The 20706-nt window shown below is 38.9% G+C and overlaps 1 protein-coding gene across 4 annotated transcripts in view; it reads right to left on the reverse strand.

Annotated features, from left to right (window-relative positions):
• The window catches only part of ARHGAP10 (Rho GTPase activating protein 10), a 152694-nt gene that overhangs the window by 108734 nt on the left and 23254 nt on the right, over positions 1–20706 (reverse strand). For 3 of the 4 annotated variants that reach the window (XM_074823836.1, XM_074823837.1, XM_074823835.1), the window contains exons 2-3: positions 1678–1773; positions 1530–1591 (exon numbers count right to left, since the gene is read on the reverse strand). In XM_074823836.1, the coding sequence (XP_074679937.1) occupies positions 1530–1591; positions 1678–1773 (158 nt within the window). Of the gene's footprint in view, positions 1–1529; positions 1592–1677; positions 1774–18856; positions 18967–20706 lie in introns of those variants that run through there. The other variant, XM_074823838.1, reaches the window with a different exon arrangement.

The following is a 20706-nucleotide window of genomic DNA, read 5'->3' on the forward strand; positions in this document are numbered from 1 at the left end:
AGCTGACTGTTGGTAATCTAGCACTGCTGAAGTTCTATTGATATAGTCACTGAAATGTGCCACATACTTCTGAAGTCCTGAAGCTGACATCTCTCAAAAACCTGATACCAAATTAGTGTGGAAAATAACGTGACAAGTATTTTTCATTGTAAAATTTCCCAAAGACCTTCACTAATTAGATGTATGCAACTTCATTAAAATAAAATACAGCTATGGATGGCATGAAAAAGCAGAGTAAAGACTATGCTTCAGAATTACAAAAAACAAAAGCAGCATTCAAACATACTTGAGCAAATCCCTACAACTTGGCAAAACAACTCAAGATACTGAAAAACTGTCTCTAGTATGTAGGAACGTGCAAGGAACCACATAGACCCTAATTCTGACCCAAATGTGGTTCCAGATCAGAACAACATACCAGGACATAACATGGCACACTCAAAGAACCATGACTATTACCAGGCTCAAGACTGCCAGAGAGAGAAATGTTTAAAAAAAAAAAATATATAAAAATGTTCACAAGTTCTTTTCTCACATATCTACATACTCCTACACTGCAAGCACCGCTTCTGGCAGAGAGGAGCACAGAACACAGATTAGTCTGAGTTTCCTCTCGGCAATGCCAAGTGGTCACTGACTTCCAGGAAGATAAAGATATAATCACATGGCAAATACTGAGCAACATAATTGCTACCTAGGCAGATCTAAGAGCATTTCCTAGCTGCAGAGTCTGACCACACTCAGAAGAAAACTGGGTACACATCATCTGCTCCATGAATCCCCGCTCTGATGCACAAGCTGGGCATGCAACTGCAGAGAAGAACCATGGTACCATCCAGAAAGAAATCCCCCATCCTCTGGACAACTTAGGAAATCAAGATGGCAAGGTGTATTGCAGAACTCTCAGCCCACAGTCTATGTGCAGCTAACCTGACCCATCTTACACTAAAACCCTCAGCAATCAGAGGCACAGGAAGGCAGAACGCTCCCTTCTACACAACAGAGCAACTAAATGCTTGCAGATGCATGTGTCATAGTCTGCCCCCACCAGAAAGCTCACCTACAAAGAAAAGGTTTGTAAGTCTGCCACTGCATCCAGCCAACAGATTGCATCCCAAATCCACGTCAGTGTTGACGCTGGAGCCACAGAGATCCTGCATCCAAATTTGGCCAAATTCCCAACCTCGGGTGTCCTGCTGCAGTATTAAGTCTTTCATCTTGATTTTTACTGTAAACGGTAAACAACCTTATGATGGTTTTCCCATTTATGCCAGCCATAATTTATCAGAGTGCTACCATTTTAAACCAACTCATAAGTTATCTGTCCTTACATAACAGCTTTCTTCTTTAATTAGATCTAGCTGCTGTCTGTAACTCTAGACTACAGAACCAGAGGCTGCACAATGAGAGCCTTCACTGTTAAGTTATTGATACCAACATCTTGGTGGTTAACAAAGCAGTAAGCAACTCTGACTTTCATCTTACTCTTTCTATACATACAGCTTTTCAAAATTTTTATTGCAACTCACCAAAATTTCTCTTTGTTCTTCCAGATTTTTTAAGAAGTTTGAAAACTCATGAAGTGATGCATCTGTAACACAAGACCAGAAAAAAAAGTTTAATCATGTTGTAGGATGGCATGGCAAAATATAGCCACTTATAGTCACTTCTACCTACCTATGCATCTTTCATCATCTGTCTCCGCATCACCAATGAATTCAAATTTAAAGTCTCTCAGAGAATGGGCAAATTTTCTCTGGGCTGCTGAAAGGTCTGCAAGGAAAAAAAGCACAGATTGAAGGTTAGGGAATCATTTTGAGAAGGCTGGAAGATCCCCCTACCCCTAGAATAATGAACTTTTACAAGAAACTCTTAACACAAGTCTGCCTAAGGACATTACAAGACATCCAATATTGTCTAACCCTCTTCTGATCTCATGTGGGAATCTGTTGAACAGATTTCGGCTATATAGTAGAAAGAAAATGTGATCATGTGTACCATATTAGACCTATTCTTACACTTCACTAAACCACAATTTAGGACACAGGCCATACTAACACACCTGTACCTACAGAAGTTTAAGGCACAACACTCAGTAAGTTGTGCCAGTTGTCTTACTCTGCTAACCTAAATTCACTAGCATATTTCTCAGCACAAATATGCATCTTAGGATTTTCTATATCCTTTACTTAGATAACTCTGCTAGTGAAACATTTATACGTAAACCAAATTTAAAGGAATTGTTGCACTGGAACTAGAAATTTAATAGAGTTAAACTAAGCCAAAAGTTATTTAAGTTAAATGCACAGCATTAAAATTAATTTTGTATAATAACTGCTTTGTAATATTCCTAAAATATTTTCTTCAACCCAATTTTTACCTATTAGCATTTCACAATTTGGGATCAGAGGGCTGCACTCTTACATCCCTCAAAGTAATCAGACTCTATATTCAGCCACAATATCACCATTATAAACCCTTATTAAGATTTATAGAGCTGTAAGCAAGCAGTGTACACACACTTTTCTGTTGTGCTGACATATGCAGGTTGCAGTTCTGGAGTTCATGAGTTCTGGAAGGATGGAATTGCTCAATGGGAAAAAAAAGGATGCATGCCCTGGTACACTCCTACCCAGCAGTAAAGGTTTTACTCACACTTTTGTTGTCAGCCAAGGCTAAAGACAATTTGAAATATTTAGTTAATCCATAATCTTTTTCTTATCACATGCAGTTCCAAAGGGCTAAGAACAACTCTTTTAATGAACCAGCTAAGCATTTTCGTTTTTAATATTAACTGGACCTAAAAGACTACAAACTTGGGCTTTTTTTGTTGTTCTTGTTTTATTTTAAAAGCCAACTTTATGATAGTTCGTACATCCAACACATTGTTTTATCACATGTCATAGTCAAGTACACAACTTCGACATACAATGCTGCACTGAAAGGTCAGTTCAACCACTTAAAAGGTTAAGTCACATACAAACAGCAAGACACAACCTAAAATGAAAAAAATGCTTTCTACTCCCTGCCATTCCACATTCCTTTCTTTTCACCCATTTCTCATTAGTCCTTTCCTCACCTACGTGTAAGAGCACTGTTCCCTGGGATGCAGTGCTGCCAGGTACTCGCCTCCCTTTTGTCACTGCTTCTAAAGCCTGTACAGGTACCCTTCAACACATGAAGATGCTGCACAGGGTTGAAGGAAGAAGGATAAGAAGGTTGAAGGAAAAAGTAACGTAATTCCCACATGAAAGGAAACATGGATATTTTAACTCAAACGTCTTGTGGGCTAAAAGGCAGACAGCAAAAGAAACAAGTTCTGCCAGCTGTGAAGGCCTTAAATATGGAAAATAACAAGTTTCTTAAACATCTAATGTTATGCTTATTTGTGAGCCAAGTCACAACACAAGTTTATTTACAGCAGAATGGGTCCAACAACACACACTCTCTCAAACTTATTTCATTTTCTTGAATCTGATAATCCCCAACCCAAGCCCTGTCATATGACAGCTAGTCCCATGCTAGAGGAAGGAACCAATTATTACATTTTCTCCCACTTGTAGAGGTGAAGTACGCAAATAATGTTGAGCAAGGTACATGTTAAGAGAAAGCATGCAGCACTGCTCACACACACCACCCCCTTTCCCCTTCACAGACTGAAAGAGTACTAAAATACTGAAGTGGACTATGGGCTTTGATGAGCCTTTATAGAGTGGTGCAAAACAGCCTCTGGCGTGACTGCATAACCCTCCTCTCCACCAAAAGCCACCTCTCTGGCGACAGTGACAGCAGACAGAACCTGTGTCCACACCTCGACTCTTTCAGTGCAAAGTCCAACGTCTTCAGTCAAGTTAAGAGGGGCCAAATCAAAACACAGAGTTTCTCACAGGATCAGAAAGCCACATTCATGCATTTTTCTTTACTGAATCGGCTAAAGGATTGGAAACTACTGACCAAAGGGCTGGAGTAGGTGGTTGGAAGCAGTAACCTTTTAACACACCAAAGCCAGATTTGCAGAGTTATTGTATTAAAGCCATTAAGACACATTAAATCTTTGCAATGTCTTTCCACACATCATCTCTGAAATGTTTAAGAACTGTTCCAGAAAATTTTGGGAAGCATTAAGAGGTAGGGGGAGGTTGAGGGTTTGGGACACAGAAGAGTGACCTGATGGGTCAAGAAAAGCTGCAGATACCTGGCTATTGAACCAACACCTAGAAGAAAAGACAACAAAATAGGAGGAGATTTTTCTGATGGATTTTAAGAACCTGGCACTTTCAACAAAGATAAGAAGTGAACGGAGCAAAATAAAAAACAATCACATTTTGCAAGATGTAACTGGGAAGAAACAAACCTCCTGAATGGGGTAAGAACACTCCAGTCATTTGGTTCAACAGACTGCTGCAATGATCAGATTCCTGACTATTGCCAAAATAAAAGATTTTAAATCCTGCTTAGTCAGCAGATATTAACTACGTGTTTATGTATCATCCATCATTCTTGTTTCATTTTAGGTAAATTTACATTTAAGGTCACATTCTGTTTTCATTCCCTACACCAAAATAGCACCAGTCTAACAGAAAACTAGCACCTTACTGGGCAGAACCACTGGTACCAAGTTATTCACAGGAATGGAAGAGTCTCTGGTCTGCCTCTGGCTACACTAAAAGAAACAAAACTTGAGTATCAAGTAGAGATGGAGGAAAACTTTCTCAAAAGTTCAGAGCAAGAATACATTATGAGCATGGTGGCTAGACTCAAAATGATAACAGAGCTTTATGTTGGATTTTCTTGCTGCCTGGCAAACCATGGCCAGAGCCAGACCATCTGCAGCCAAACCTTCCACTGTGGGGCAAACAGCATGAAACTGCTCCAGCCTTTACCCTGATAAATTCCACATATCCTACAGTACATACACAGATGTTCACATAATTATAGGCATTTATAAAACTCTATAAAAACAAATTAGATGCTGATATCATCATAAATACTATACTCTCTTACTATTGTGTTACAATTTAAATGCTGAGCATTGTTGCTCAAGTTAGAAATTTCATAAATGTAACTTGGCTTTCTTCCATGCTGTGTCAGAAGACCTTTAGTACAGCAAAATTATTCAGCTGGCACTGACAGATACATCCCAGTACTGTTCCACATCAGCATTAGAGCTTGCAAGACCAGTATGTGTTATATAACAGACCATAAACATACAGGGATTCCAGCTACACACATTAGAATAACACAGTAACACAGTATATACAGTATGTATCAAACACCACAGCCAGTTACACTCATTATCTAAATAATGCTGTAGCCTACTGAAAAAACACAGTGAGAATTTAGGGGGCCAGGAAGTAATCACTTTATTCCCTTTAATCTCCACATTCTACACAGTAACATCAAACAGAAAGATATAGGAAGCAGTAATAGGGTTGTTGCTTGTTGAAAGCTGCTGCTATCATTTAAAGGGAGGAACAGGGCATTCAAGATCAAAGAGCATTCAAATATCAACCAAACACTAACACTCTTTCCTGAATAAAATGTAATCCTGGCAAACCCACAAGGCAGAGTCATTCAAAGACTCACTTTCTTAGAACACTAAAAGAAACCCAGCATCTGGTAAATGTTTTGACCAAAAGACTGAAGAGAAAGACAGATGGATTTGCAAAGAGAGAAGGGAAGGACACAAGGACACCAGGGCTTTTCATTGTCTCTCTTCGTTAATGTTTGTCTCAGTACACTCTATTTTTTTCATGTTTGAATGTAACTACTTAAAAACACACCAAAAGAAAAAGGAGCATACGCCAGCTCTCCCACTTTGCTCTGAAACGTTTTGGTAACAAGCACTCCTGTCAGCTCGTCCTGCGCCAGATGCACTGCCCATGCCCCACACAAATACTTCTATATTTTTTCATTTGGATTTGGAGGAAAATATTTTTCTTCCTTATCTAAGTTGAGCTGAGCCAACACGACACCATTAGTTGCTAGGCGGTGGCCAGCCTCACTTAGAGCACCAGACTCCAATCACTCCCTTTAAGATCAGTACTAACTTCAGTGTTAGCCACCTAAACTAAAACTTGCATGAAGCCAGGCCATATTGCTTCCTAAGGCTATCCTAGATCTCTTTTGCATGGCAGAAGAATTACCTTTTGTATTACTGTTAATACTTTACTACAGCAAAATACAGATTTCTACATCAAGCTTCACTCTTACCGTATCATGATGATTCTTTAAGAAGGACTGGAATTACATCGCCATTCCTCATTCCTAACTATACACCTCATTGACACTAATGTATACGCTCCAGGAATGACAGACTTCTAGCAGCTTTATTTAACATAGGTTAAAATTGCTCTGGCCTCATTCACAACATTCTCCTCAAAAAAGCTAGAAGGTTAACGAATATCAGATTTAACTACCAAGCTCATCTTCAAGCTCTGTTACTACATTAAGGACTAATATTAGACTTCTCAATCCATTTTCCTTGCAGTAGGCCAAGATCAGGCAAGCTATGCACCATCGTGAAACAGGCAAGGACAAGCTGAGTGAGAGTCAGCCTCTCCCCTCTTCTTCCCAGGCATCAATCTCACTTCCAAGAGCTAAGAAGCAGCTTCAGAGGAACAAAGCACTTAAAATAGTTTGCCCAAGAGCTGCAATACAGACTTGTATGAGATTTTGTACAAAACAAGCGCCATCTCAATGCTTACAAAAGCAACTCAGTGTTTGTCTTCTGTGTCCCCTTTAGCAAGGTGAACAATGAATCTAGTATAATCCACGACACTGAGAACATGAACAGGATTTATTTATTACCTTAGTAAGGTGGATAAACAGGATTTACTTATCAACTTAGCAGATGCAAGCCACGTGGCAGATCCTTAAGAGCAGTAACATGTTCCAAACTCTCTAAAACCAAATAAGCTTTTTACTACTAATTTTTATCTGATAAGTATATTGAGAGACTCATCAAGACAGAAGAAAATGACAATAAAGTTAAAATACAAAGTTACTCATTCCCCTCCAAAACCAGAATGGAAATCAAGTTCAGAGGAGGTTTCTGGAATCCCGTTTTGACAATGTCACATTGCCACAGCAACTCACGAGTTTCTGAAAGCTTACCAAATTCAAGTATTGGGATTAAAATTCAACTCATTACTGACTCATCAAGTAGCTCGACTTCCCCTCCCCTCCTCTCCAATACAGTGTAAGCATGTTTGGATCATCCCACACCTTAAAAACAAATAAGAAAACCCACAACCTCTCACCATTTCGGTTTAATTCAACTAGCAACACAGCATTCTGTTCCTGCTGGCCCAAAAGAACCTTTCCACCCGCAGCTCCCAAGCATCCAGGAGTTGACAGCTTCATATCCTCCACATTTACACACTCAGGTCTGAGACAAATCTACACCAATTGTACCAAAGTTACAATGTGTTTTATTATTTACTAAAAACCCTTAGAGATTTGGTGTCAGAATGAAGTTACTCTAGATCAAGTTTACACGTACACATAAATGAGAGTTTACATTTTCAAAATACAATGAAAAAGAGGAAGAGTTAGCCAACAGCAGCAAAAATATTTTAGGAAAAATTTCAAATTAACACGAAAGGGTTTTTGTTAACAAATTAAAGAAAAAAGCTTTGCATTTCAGCATCAAACAGAAAAAAGGAAATTGCAAGAATAAAATGGAAAACAAACAACACTGAGGTAATTTATAGGTAAATACAAGAAATTTATAACAATTTTAGGGATTTTAATCTCTAGTGGAATTTTTCTTTTTAACTTGTCACAGATAGGAATTCATGTCATTCTTCTGTTACACTAAAAGTCCAAATTTTGTCACAACTCCCAACTAATGACAACAAGAAGTGAAGACCTAGAAGCCAAAAAAGAAAAGCATATTTTTATTGCCCAATCTTAGAAAAAGAGAGAAACTGAATATCAGGGCAACAAATATCATCCTTCAGAACAGCACCTCTGTTAGGAGCTGACTGCTCTTAAATGTTTCTTCCACAGTGTTTGACATTGCCTATTACCAGTTTCAGTGCATGCTGGAGTCATTAATTAAGGCATAATTATGCAACAAGTAAAAACAGGCTATTTAGCCTGAACAAACCACGTGACAGAGATAGTCTAACCTTCTCCCCACTTAAGACAGAGAACCATTTTTGCAAGTTTTCTATTTCATACGTTACTTCTGTCATATTTTATGATCTTCCTTTTTTCAAATGCATAATCCCATAGTCTAAATGTCACTATTCTCTACATCGATCAAAACAGTCAAGTTAAGAAAGCTTTCAGATTTTAGCACTTATTTTCACAGATATGAAAAACGTTTTAGAAGCCATAACCTCCAACCATTGTTTTCTCCTACAGAAAGGATCCAGCATAATAACATAAAACACGTATCATTGTATCTGCCTTCTCTAGTTCTCCAACTTTTACCAGTGAAAACAGACTTAACTCATTTCTCCTCTTTGTACCCTTGCAAGTACAAGGGTACAAACTCCACATTTCTCCACATCAAGAAACAACTAATTAACATGTTAATTACCATATATAAAATATCACAAAGTAGCATCTTATGCAAGTATGGGCAAACAGCCAAATCACACTGGTATTGTCCCTGGGCTGCACCACACCTTCTTGGGCACCTATTATTTGCCTTTTTAGCTGGATCTTTGAATTCAGCAAGCCAGCCCTAGTCCACCCTGCCAAAGGCATTTTCCTCTTGGTGACACAGCTTAGGCAAAACAGCACATTTAGTATCTCAGTGGAGATAAAGGCATCTCCAACAGCTCTTACAAAAAAGTGCACCCCTCTGCCAGCTCAGATAGTGACTAAATCTTTCAGTTCTGCTCTTTAGGAACATGGCATAAATTACAATTCATGAAAGAAAAAGACAAGCTGCATCCCTGGCTCTACAAAACCCTGCCAATAAACTCACTGCTTCAGGGAGAAACATTCCTGCAACGACGCTGACGTAAGACCTGCATCCTGAAGACTCTGCTGAAGGGTCAGGCAACTGTGATAGAAGTTAGTGTGTAATACCACAAGGGTAATTTGTCTTCAAAGGAATCACAACCATCTCCCTGGTCCTTACAACCTCCATGTCTCTGACAACAAAACCGACTAAAAGGAGTAGTAAATTAGAAAGCAAGGACTAAGAAAAACAAATTTGCAATGCAGAAAGTTCAGAGCATTCCACCAAATTCACACAGATCCCAAAGATAAAAACTAGCAGTTCAGGATTTGCTGCAAAGGTTTCCCTGTATCACACTGCACCTTACCGCAGCAAGATGGACACCAATGTTACCTATATAATCTGTTCCCAGAAGAAAACTCTGCATCAGTCCAAAAGCAACAGTTTAAATACACAATGCCAAAATAGCTGTACCATCAAAGCTTTCACTGGTAAAACTTTCTACAATACCTTCAGCTCTGTAAGTAGCACAGACTTGGGGACTGTCTTGCAAAGAGTGACTGAACTAGGAAATAGGATTAAAACATTCCTTTTCAGAGATCAGGATTTTACTATTATTAATGTAAAGATGTATGAATTCAGAAGATGGGATCAGACTTCTAGTAGTGAATTTTCTAGCAGAAATTTAAAACTGACTTAAGTCTTTTATAAGACAACTCTAATCACTAAATGGAACATAAATGTTCAGATGTTGTATTCTTCAATTCACATTCTTGTCAAACACCACAGATTTGAAGGCCCTCCTGCATTTACTCATGGTTTCATTACTCATATTTATTCTGTAAGATGACTACATTCCTGTTTCACAAACCATTCATATTCTACATGAAGCTATTGATGTCTCAAGGACAATTTGCAAACAAGCAAGGGTGTTCAGTAAGTCAGAAGACCACGCTGCTTAAGGATGAAAAATTGTGCAATATAACTGAAAACATTATTTCTTTTACAGAATTTCACAGTTGAGGAGAAAGTAGTTACAGGAAAAAATGTGTTTATTGTACAGATACTTATCCAACATCAGCATTCTGAATGTTTTAATTCTGGAGTATCGCTTTCTTTCCCAGACTTATTTCCCAGACAATAACATTTACATAAAACAGAATATATTGTGTTGAAATATTATTTTGATTGCAAAAGTAAAGACTAATTCACTGTTGGGCCAAAGCTCCATTTTGCCATTATATCTGCCAACTTGTAAGAGTTTCGTGGTTGGGGGCAACCCCACATAATCAAATCCATAATCTGAATATGGACAGTGAAGCAGTAACCCCTCACTGCTCATCTTAAATGAAATATTCTCTGAATTCAGAGAACTTTACTTTTCAAAAATCCAAGTAACTAACAGGACATGTCTACCTAATTTCTTTAGTCATCAAAATTCACTCATGGCAGTCAGGTAAAGGTGTTACATCAATACAGCAGGAGGACCTGACCCATCACCAGGGTGCAGAGATTTCCCCCTTCCAAGAAACAGGACTGACCTAGTTATCTGAAGTCTATTGTCTTAGAAAGCACATGTGCAACCGAAACTTGATGTGATTGAGAAAACTGGAGGGGGAGCGCAGCTCAGTCTGGGATGGGAAGGTCACAGCAAACATGCCAGCTTGCAGGTTTTCCACATGCTGCATCTGCTGCTGTTGAGCACAGAAATCATCTGGGAGAATTCACATCCAATAACTAATTGCAGCAAGAACTTTTCCTCCTCCACAGCAGCAAGCAAGGGAGGGGAAAAAGAAAAAAAAAAAGCCACCCTTTCCCCACAGTTTGTAACTGAATGAATCCTGAACAGGATTTCAGGCAATAAAGGCCTTTTCCCAGACAGAGCTCTCTGCCTGCTTAGCTCTAGCCTTCTGCAAACAATGCAAGTGTTAGTGCTTTTCACAAGTCAAAGAAAATTCCATAATGGAAAGTGGGTAGCCAAAACACAAGGAAAGCTGGTAGCCACCTCCTTAATGAATGACTAGAGCAAGTATTTTTATCATCTTTAAAAGCACATGCTATTCAACTGACGGTTTGAAATATTTTATGAAGTTGTATATCAAGTCTGCAGAAATGTCAACATTAAACATGAAAATCTTTACAAAAAATAAAAAAGAACCATTCATAATGTTTTCTCTCTTCAAAATGGCAGATATCTCAAAACACTGTCACTTGTATGGAATTACCGCCTGTTTGAACATTTGCATATGTTGACAAAAACCCACAAGGAGATCAAACTTGCAAGATACTGTGATTTCTCCACAACAAAACATGTCCAAACATGCACTCAGCACACCTGCACACGTATAATTAGAGCATTGTATGAAATGGCTACCAAATAACTTGTCATCAGTAAGACCATAAAAGGTTCAGAAAATAAGGTTACATTTTCACCAGTTCCTCTGCTCATGAGTCATGAAAATTAAACAAAATTCTTCCAGTAGGCTGAAAAAGACCTTAGATAGTACAGCTTTATTTTCCCAAGTGCAACAGGATTCAAGTGGGAGAGGACAGAGAAAAACACAATGAGAAATCAGACAAATGAGCAGCCGAGTTCTGTAATTCATTAAGTAATGGCCAAGTGCCCAAACTTTAGGCTATTTATTTACTTATTAATTTTTTAAAAGGTGAGAGTATGAGTGCATTTGGGAAAATACTTGACAATTTAGTGCATTTCTACACAAAAAAAAACCCCTTAAAATCCAAATTTAATATGCAGAGGGTAGGAATTCTGGCAAGATTTGCATTACACTCCTTTTATTGAGGTATACACTTTTTTTGTCCACAGTAGGCAAGCTGGGGTGGATTTTCAGCATCAATAAGGATGGAATGACCACAACAGGCCCCCGAAGAGAGAAGAGTTCAAGACTAACTTCGCTGTAGCTAGACACAGCAGTGAAATGAATCCAAGTTTTGACAGAGAAAACAGCTGGCAGCAACTGTGGTCCAGAGGACAGCCTGTACTTACGTCATATATAGTTTCCAGAAAAAATACCAGACAGCATAGCAGTGGGTAGCTAAACTGCATGCCCGAATTAAAAAGTTTTACTACATACATTTCCAGAACTGTCAAACGGCAATTTTACATGTAAAGCAAAACAACAGGTGTGTGTCAAAAGGAGTTTTTTCTCAATTAAAAATTTGGTCAGACCGAAACCATATACATACACCACAGAATATTTCAACATCCATATACTGAATACTGGATTCATTTAAATAAATAAAACCAGCAGAAGCACTGAAATACATTAAATGTAAGAGAGTAAAGGATGAGCCTCACACTCCCCTTTCACTGCTCTCTCACTGTTGCTCTTTTAATTTGCTTGAGGAAGCCCTGATGCTCCAGCATCATTTCACCTGCCAGCTCCTCTGATTATTGCAATTTACTTGCCTGGGCAGAATAACAACATTATTGCTCTGGCCATCAATAACCACTGACAGAGCCTGCCAGGAAATATTTCTTTAACATCCAACTATGTAGTATGGTATATGCTAAAAGAGAAACTTTACTCATCTCTGGTCTGGATAGTTGTGCAATATTTGAACTCTTATGTGCAAAGAAATCCCATCATCTTTCTGCCAGTTTCAGATCAGAAATTTTGCAAGAGGCCAATGTATCAATTGTAGGATTTTACTATGTATATGAGAGACACACAGTCAAACTTACTAACTGATTAGGAAAAAACCTTTGACCTTGAAGTTACTGGCACACAAGCATGTGAAAGTCTCACTGCTCTGGGATTTCAGTACTTTTCTTCAAAATGAGTTTCCAATCTGGGTATCAGTAGCAACTGGTTCCCAAATTAAAGATCACTAAATGATCAAAAACCCAAACAATTGGGCAAAAGCAATTTAGCATAGTCAAGAGCAACTATCATATCCTCATGAGAAGCACAAGGCATGAAAGAAACATCTTGCAATCCTACACAGCTATACCAACATAACTTACAAGCAAGAAACAAAGCTGTTTGTTTAGTCTTCTAATGCAACTTTCATATTCCATTCTGTTTTCAAACAACAGGAAGATTTACAGTATATAGCACAGTAAGAATCTTTTTTAGATTACTTACCTCTTTTATGCTTTGACACAAGAATTAGCTTAAATTTACTATCTCATTTTTAGAGAAAAGTCAAGCTGGTTTTGTTTCTAAATGAACATAATGTCTATAATTTGAGAGTGAAAGTACTAGCCAACATAATTTTTTTGGTTTTTCCATAACTTAATGATTTCAGCTGCATTTCTGACACAAGGTGTTCTCACAAGAGAGAAGATAATGCAGTTTCTTGCATAAGTCAAGCAATACCACAGAAGTATTCACAACCTCCCTTAGAAACTACTATGCATTTCCTGCACTGGAAGCAACTATTCTGACCACTTCGATGGTAAGATGAACACTTTATATAATAGACTAGAAGTGCAGAAGTTTAGTACTTGGTTCAGTAGTGTTTGAGTTTCAGTGATGGAAGCTGAGGAAAAAAGAGTGAGCTTGTACTCCCAAAAAGAAAGTTCTTTTCTAAAATGTTTGGATTTGTGAAGTTTCTATTACCATTTCTGGGGTTGAGGCATTACTAAGCTTCGGATAATTTGTTTATAAAACAGAAAGTATTGATTTTTGCTTTCCTTCTCTTCCCTGGACACACCAACAACAGTTTATATTCCAGTACTGTCCCTGCTTATCATCAGTCAAAGGATCCACAACTCTGTCTCACTAGCCCAGACATATTCAGCATACTCAGAGCTTTATCTGTATGTGTCAGAGCAAATAAGAAGTGGACAAAATGGGAGCAGAAGACTAAAGCTGACCCATGACTGACCACAGATGCTGTCAAATTGAAAATCTAAGCATAGGTTCCCTTCTCTAAAACAAGAGAAAATGGAAAAAATCCATTTTACCAGCCTAACAGCTCAAATGAGGAGCTATTTGGACAGTGACAGCCTATGCTATATAATCATAGAATCATTTAGGTTGGAAAAGACCTGCAAGATCATCAAGTCCAACTGCAAACCTAAGACTGCCAAGTCCATCACTAAACCATGTCCCTAAGCGCCACATCTACACCTTTAAATACTCTTAAATCTACTCTTTTAAATACCTCCAGGGATGGTGAATCAACCACTCCCCTGGGCAGCCTGTTCCAATGCTTGATAACCCTTTCAGAGAAAAAATGTTTCCCAACATCCAATCTAAACCTCCCCTGGCACAACTTGAGGCCATTTCCTCTCATGTTATCACTCGTTACTTGGTAAAAGAGACCAACACTCACCCTGCTACAGCCTCCTCTCAGGCAGCTGTAGAAAGCAATAAGGTCTCCCCTCGGCCCCCTTTTCTCCAGACTAAACCACCTCAGTTCCCTCAGCTGCTCCTCACATGACTTGTTCTCTAGACCCTTCACCAGCTTCGTTGCCCTTCTCTGGACGCGCTCCAGCACCTCAATGTCTTTCCTGTAGTGAGGGGCCCAGAACTGAACCCAGTATTCAAGGTGCAGCCCCACCAGTGCCAAGTACAGGGGGACAATCCCTCCCCTAGACCTGCTGGTCACACTATTTCTGATACAAGCCAGGATGGCATTGGCCTTCTTGGCCACCTGGGCACACTGTTATATGTACAATACTCACAGAAGAACCCCAGATTTCAAGGATGTTGCCTGAAATTATGATGATACAAATAAGGGATGATAAATTACACGACAATCTGAAGGAAATGCTGCAGCTTTCACCAGTGAACATACTGTATCTGTACCACACAGGAAGGGAGTTACACACCGCATGTACACCTACATACACAGATTTGTTCTATGGAGATAAAAACACTGTGTTCTGGACTCCAGCTGTACTGGCTGTATAGCTCAAGATTTAGCACTCTCTGGTACAAACTGTCCTGGCTGCTCACAAAACTTTAAATGTGCATGCCTTTTAAATCAGATTATTTATTCATATATCAAGCTTGGAAGCAAGCAGAAAACAACCAAGATGATGGAAGAAAGGAAAGTAATTAACTAACAATCCCTGACACCAAACAAAACAAAAGTGTGAAAAAAGGCACCAAATGCAAAATATTATGACAACCGTGGGGTATAACTGCCTGCTTAGATCTAAATTTTATCAAGCTTATAGAGAAGACTAAGTAGTTGTCCTCTCTTTGTCCCACCCTCTGCCCCTGCACACATTACCAAAAAAATAGAAGATGTTACCAGTTAAAATCATCATTCAATTTACCCAATTGCCGTGTGGTTCACCTCAGTTTACGCATTTAGAGTACAAATCAACAAGAAAGCAGTTTCTCTGGCAGACATTTCAGTGAAAAGGGCTCTTTTGTAAACTGTCTTAAAAATAATAACCAGGTTTAAACAGTTTTCTGTGGATCCCAATAAAGAGATGGTGTTTAAATAGTCTCCAATCTCTGGTCTGAAGCAAATCAACAGACTTTCAGTCTCAAGCGACAAAGCCTGCGTCTTTTGAAATGGAAATGTAGGTGACAAGAGTGCTACAGGAAACTACTGATCTCTGCAAAGAAAAACATCATAGGCTGTTAAGGAAAAATATGCACTTAAGTTTTGGCGCATTTTTAAAAAAAAAAAAAACTTTTTCAGTATATCACAGGCCTTTAGCAAAACAAACATTTTGTTTTTGAAAACAAAGTCACTTTGAGTCACAGATTCTCAAGACTCTAGAGAAAAGAGGATTAGCGGGGTAAACTGACCATATACGGGGAACCTAAAACCTCTAAATCTCAGCATAACAGCAGGAGGATCATGGGACGCTCTGTGCAAAAAAGAGGCGCAGCAGAGAACCCTAACCTAGCAAAGCCACGTTTAAGACAAACTTCGGGGACCTCAATCACAACAGCCGTGCTGGAACACTCCACTTAACTGCATTCTTATACAACAATTTGCAGCCTCTCTATTTTAGGGGGATTGATCCCCCCCCCCTCTATTTTTAGTACTTCCTTTCAAGGAGAAAAAAAAAAAAAAATAGATGGGAGAATATAAGTTGACATCAACTAGGAATTAGCCTGGATGGTAGAAGAAAGTCCTTTCTCCTTCTTTAAAGCTGTCTAATTAGCACAAGTGACAAGAATGGTCATAGAGGCAGAGCAGGATATATGTGCCTGAAAGCATGTAGAAGCACCTAAGAAAGACTGGTTAATGTTGCTCCAGAGTTAATTATAAACATTAAAAAGAATCTGATCCGGGGCAGGGGAGGGGGGAGTATCCTTTTTTTTTTTTTTTCAGTCCTCTCTCTTCTCTTTGACTTTTTCCTTTGAGTGAGAAAAACAAACCTGTGTATTTCCTAATGCAATACCCCTTGACTTCTCATGTTTTATTTTACACTGATTCCAGCTGCAAAACCAAAACCTTTAATAAATACTTATCAAAGCTTCTTATCAAAACACACAAATTAACGATAAGAGTCATTTGAGCAGTGAAGAACACCCTAAAATTAACCTGGGTAATAAACTTAACCCCACATTTCAACAGAAATGGGAGTGGCAGAGTTATGGGACAATGTAAGATGTATATTTCCCTAAATTAGATCTTTTGATCTGGCTCCTTCAGTAGCCTGTTCCTTCCCACCTCAAGGAAAAAAGAAAACCTACAACTCAGGCTAACATGAAAGAGGCACAGACTTTCCATATATTCAAAGTCATAAGCTGAAAGCAAGAGAGAGAAAGACAGACTGTCAGGTGCAGTGATTACTCAGCTAAGTCAAGTCACAGGACAGCACGGGTTTTAGCTATAATGCAGTATTTCCTCTCTCCAAGTACCTAACATAGTATTAAAAAAGACACATTATCAAAAGCTACTTTTCCAATGGAAAACACATTTCTTGTCCTAGAGAACTGAAATAATGGTATTCTCCTCCTCTCCTCCCTCAGAAAGATAAAACCCAAAAGAAAGCGTTACTAGAACTACCTGAACAAGTTCTGTAGCTAGAGAAAGAGCAACCATAACACCAGGCATAAAAGCGTTCCCTCAGGTTTTGGCCTCCTGTCTCACCACAACCATGCCCAATCTTGCTCAGCAGACAACAGCTATCAAGGTGACCATCTGGGACACAGAATACAAACTAGGGATTTAATCCGACACTGTAATCTAAACACCTTCGTTTTAAATACACACGCAAGAGAGGCACACGTTGTGTGTGCAGTTACATAGACAGTTATTCTGGTTGGACATCCTGCTATGCTTTCTACATTAAAAAACAAAACCAAAATGAAACAACAAAAAAAGAAAAATCCACCAGGAGATTCTGCAAACATTTCACAGATGGTCTCCTTAACTCAAGATAACCATGTATTAGCATACTTGAAAAGTCCATTCTTTCCCCTGCAGAACCACTGTGAATGAATGCAGTATCCTTGATCCAGCCACAACTCATGGCAGCCTCCGCTCTTTACCTCACAAAGCCTGTTCCCAAAATTCTGCCAGTATTTCTCAGAAGTAGTTTCAGATGGCTCACAATCTGTGAAGAACATTTTTTAGTTTGGGGAACAGCTTACTTTGCGCGTCTGGAGCACCACCTTTATGAGAAAACTTCCAAGCGCTTGGAACAACAGCTATACATTGTTGCTTACATAGCGGTAAACTTGCAGGACTGACCGATGCTCTGCCATGTCAACAACAGTGTGCTCAAGAGCTATTCAACACACATTTAAAATCCAAATATTAATTAGAATATTGTGAAGCAGGTATCCCACAGCAAGCTTTTGAAAAGCTGGCAGTAGTTTTCTGAATAAAGGGTCTGTCACGAGACAAACCAAGTACACTTTCATTTGCTCAAACCTTATTTTGGATAATTCACAGCTCATCTGCCACAAAAGATGATACAGCCCAGGAGAAAGGAGTCAGGAATCCCAGTTTTGTATCTCACTTGTGCTGCACTGCTGCTTTGTAGTTATGGGACTACTCTATCAATAAAATGTTTACTAAAAAAACATAAGTGTCAGTAAGAAGTCTGTACAACAAAGCAACTAGCCTCATTCAATCTACCACATATGGAAATAAGGCAGCAAAATACTGGAAAGCCTAAAGCGTTCAGTGAATGCATTTCCCAGTGACAGCTGGAAAAGATATTTGATTTCTGTAGGAGGCAGGAGCTTTTGACCTAGTCCTAATGATGTAAATCAGAACAGTTTCTAACAAATTGCAGCCCATGAACTGCTGGCAGACTGCAAAGACAGAAGTGAGCCACAGCTGGTCCTCAAAACCACAGTGAACAACCTAATGCACTGTACTGGTACTAGCAACTATTCTACTAGGTCACATCATCTAACACAATGTTTTTATGTTAGGATGAATGAGAGATGCGTTCAAAGTCAAGCATGCTTTGTTCCTCTGAAGAAATAAAAATTGAAGACAAGGTGGCAGTTCATAGCTGCTCGCTTTTCCTCTGCTTCTCACAAACAAAAGCTCTTTATGAATGTTGCAGAAAGCTGCAACATATGTAAAAGATCGCATGGCCAACACACACATTTAAAATCCCTTGTTAATCCCATTTTCTAATCCCAGTTTGCACCAAAAAAATAATTCCTACATTGAAAGTTCCTCAATGCATTTCTTCCTTCGTTTACTAATATTTCTTCTCATGTCCAAGTTTTATACTAAAATTATTGTTGAAGCAAGGGAAAAGAACCCCCATTTTCACACATCAGCTGTGATATTCCAAAATAAACTGGATTCTTAAGCAGCATTAGGCTCTGCATTCATTAGTCCAACTCAGACTACCATTTTCTACTCTGTCCATTTAACCTGGTGCTTTTCCGTGCCTTACAAGAACAAAATGCAATCCACGTACACAATCTACAAACACAACTCAATGAAAAGGTCTAGGCTGTTCCAACCTGTTTCATTGCTGTTCTGAGTATGTCCAATATGAAATAGTTTAGAGTCACAGACCATGGCACCTTGCCTGCTTCACAGGTTGTCCAGGTACAACATCTCTGCTTTTCTCAGACATTTTGCAGGTAGGCAAAGAAGAACCTCTTATTAGCTGGATGGGAGAGCAGTCACAAAAGCAGCACCTTCCAGACTCTGGGGAGGGAGACAAGGGTCAGATGAAGCAGCTAAGTGGGTCTCAGCAGCACAGGCCAGGCCACTATTACAGCTACAGTAGGTTTGTACTTGCTCTTACTAGCATCACGATGATTTAGCGTTCTCTGCATTTTAAAAAAAATTGCAATCTCATGGCAGTATTGTTTCTCACTGTCCTGCACAGATGAAGGCCATGTTGGCATGAAAAATCTGAGGCAGGATCAGTCAGAAGCTACATAACGAAGAACATTAAGCCTTTAATGGCGATTAGCTTCAGAAACTAATCGTGTTTCACTTTTGAATTGGCACTTTGGGTCAGGATTCACCCTGTTGATAAAGCTTTAGAGGTGTATGCCTACCCTATGCTTGTAATTCTCCAACTGAAGTCCACTGGACCTCTAGTAACCTGTAAAACTTGTTAGATGTGGTTCATTGCGACTCCATATAGTTATAAACTCCCCTACCTTTCTATCCAAAAGACCAAGGCCCATGAGAAATTTTGAGGGCTGACACCAGCCAAAACAAATGCGTGGGGTTTTTTTGAGTAGTTGCATACGGTACAAACTCCATGAGGGGAAAAAAAAAAAAAAAAAGTATGCACAGACCTGTGCATGCCACTTCATCTTATGACAGAGGTGTTTTGCAATTCTATTTCAAGAGCAGGAGTGTCCAACTAAGAGAAATGCAACAACCCTGGTTCTACATAGACTTGCTGACTCCTATTTATCTTTGTTCTTATTTGTGTTGACTGAGAGCAAGATGAGAAAATACACAACTGCTGGAGAACAGATATCAAGGATCTTTGCTGGTCAATAATAAAACTCTCCATACCAGCATTATGACTCCAGTTCTCCAGAAGCAAGAGATCCACTGAGAAAACAGACTGTAAATTGTTCTGTTGGGGTTTTTTTTCCCAAATTTATTCCACCAAAGTCGGGATATTTGCAGCTATACCAAAAATAATTAGTAAGATGCATAGCTAAGACACAGATACTTTGTTTGAATCTTCTAGTTTACATGCCTACAAGCATTTTTTAGTTATCAACAAAGGTAGTGTCAGGACTAGAGCCTTTCACTGAATAGAAAAATAGTCCTGTCTATTTTGACTGCCTGAAGAAATTTCAAAATTAATACAAGGGGAATAGGGCAGAATAAAGAAAAATGAAGGCAGGACACAAGCACAAATTTGGAGAATATCTGCCTGACTCAGATGTCTAGTTTTAATTCTGTATGAAAGCGTATTGCTGGATACACAGTGTAATCTATTCATTATATAAACATGCTTAGAGCAGACCTTTGACCCAAATTGAAATAATCAATGCATAGTTCAAAAGACTGGAATAAGATTATGGTAGAACATTTAGTAATCTCACTTTTTGCAATTCTGTAACCTCTTTGTTCCATTACGCACTCTAGAGTATCAGGATGAGTTACACTTTAAGTCACTATCACAGTATTATACTTCAGTCATAAGCACGCAGCCCAACAAAGTGCTTGAGGGCTAAAGAACTGAAACTTTTTTTTTTTAATTTTATTTTTATGACACTGGACGATGTCACCTAACCATGACTCAAACATGAGGAGATTTACTCACACAAGGCATTTGGAGAGATACTGCATGCAAGTGTTGCACTGAACAGCATCCTGAACTACACTTGCACTACAAAACATGAAAGACCATATAGCTCCCCGCTTCCTCCACCAATTCATTCAGG

This window comes from Strix aluco, chromosome 4, assembly GCF_031877795.1.
Source record: "Strix aluco isolate bStrAlu1 chromosome 4, bStrAlu1.hap1, whole genome shotgun sequence".
Classification (NCBI taxonomy): Eukaryota; Metazoa; Chordata; class Aves; order Strigiformes; family Strigidae; genus Strix; species Strix aluco.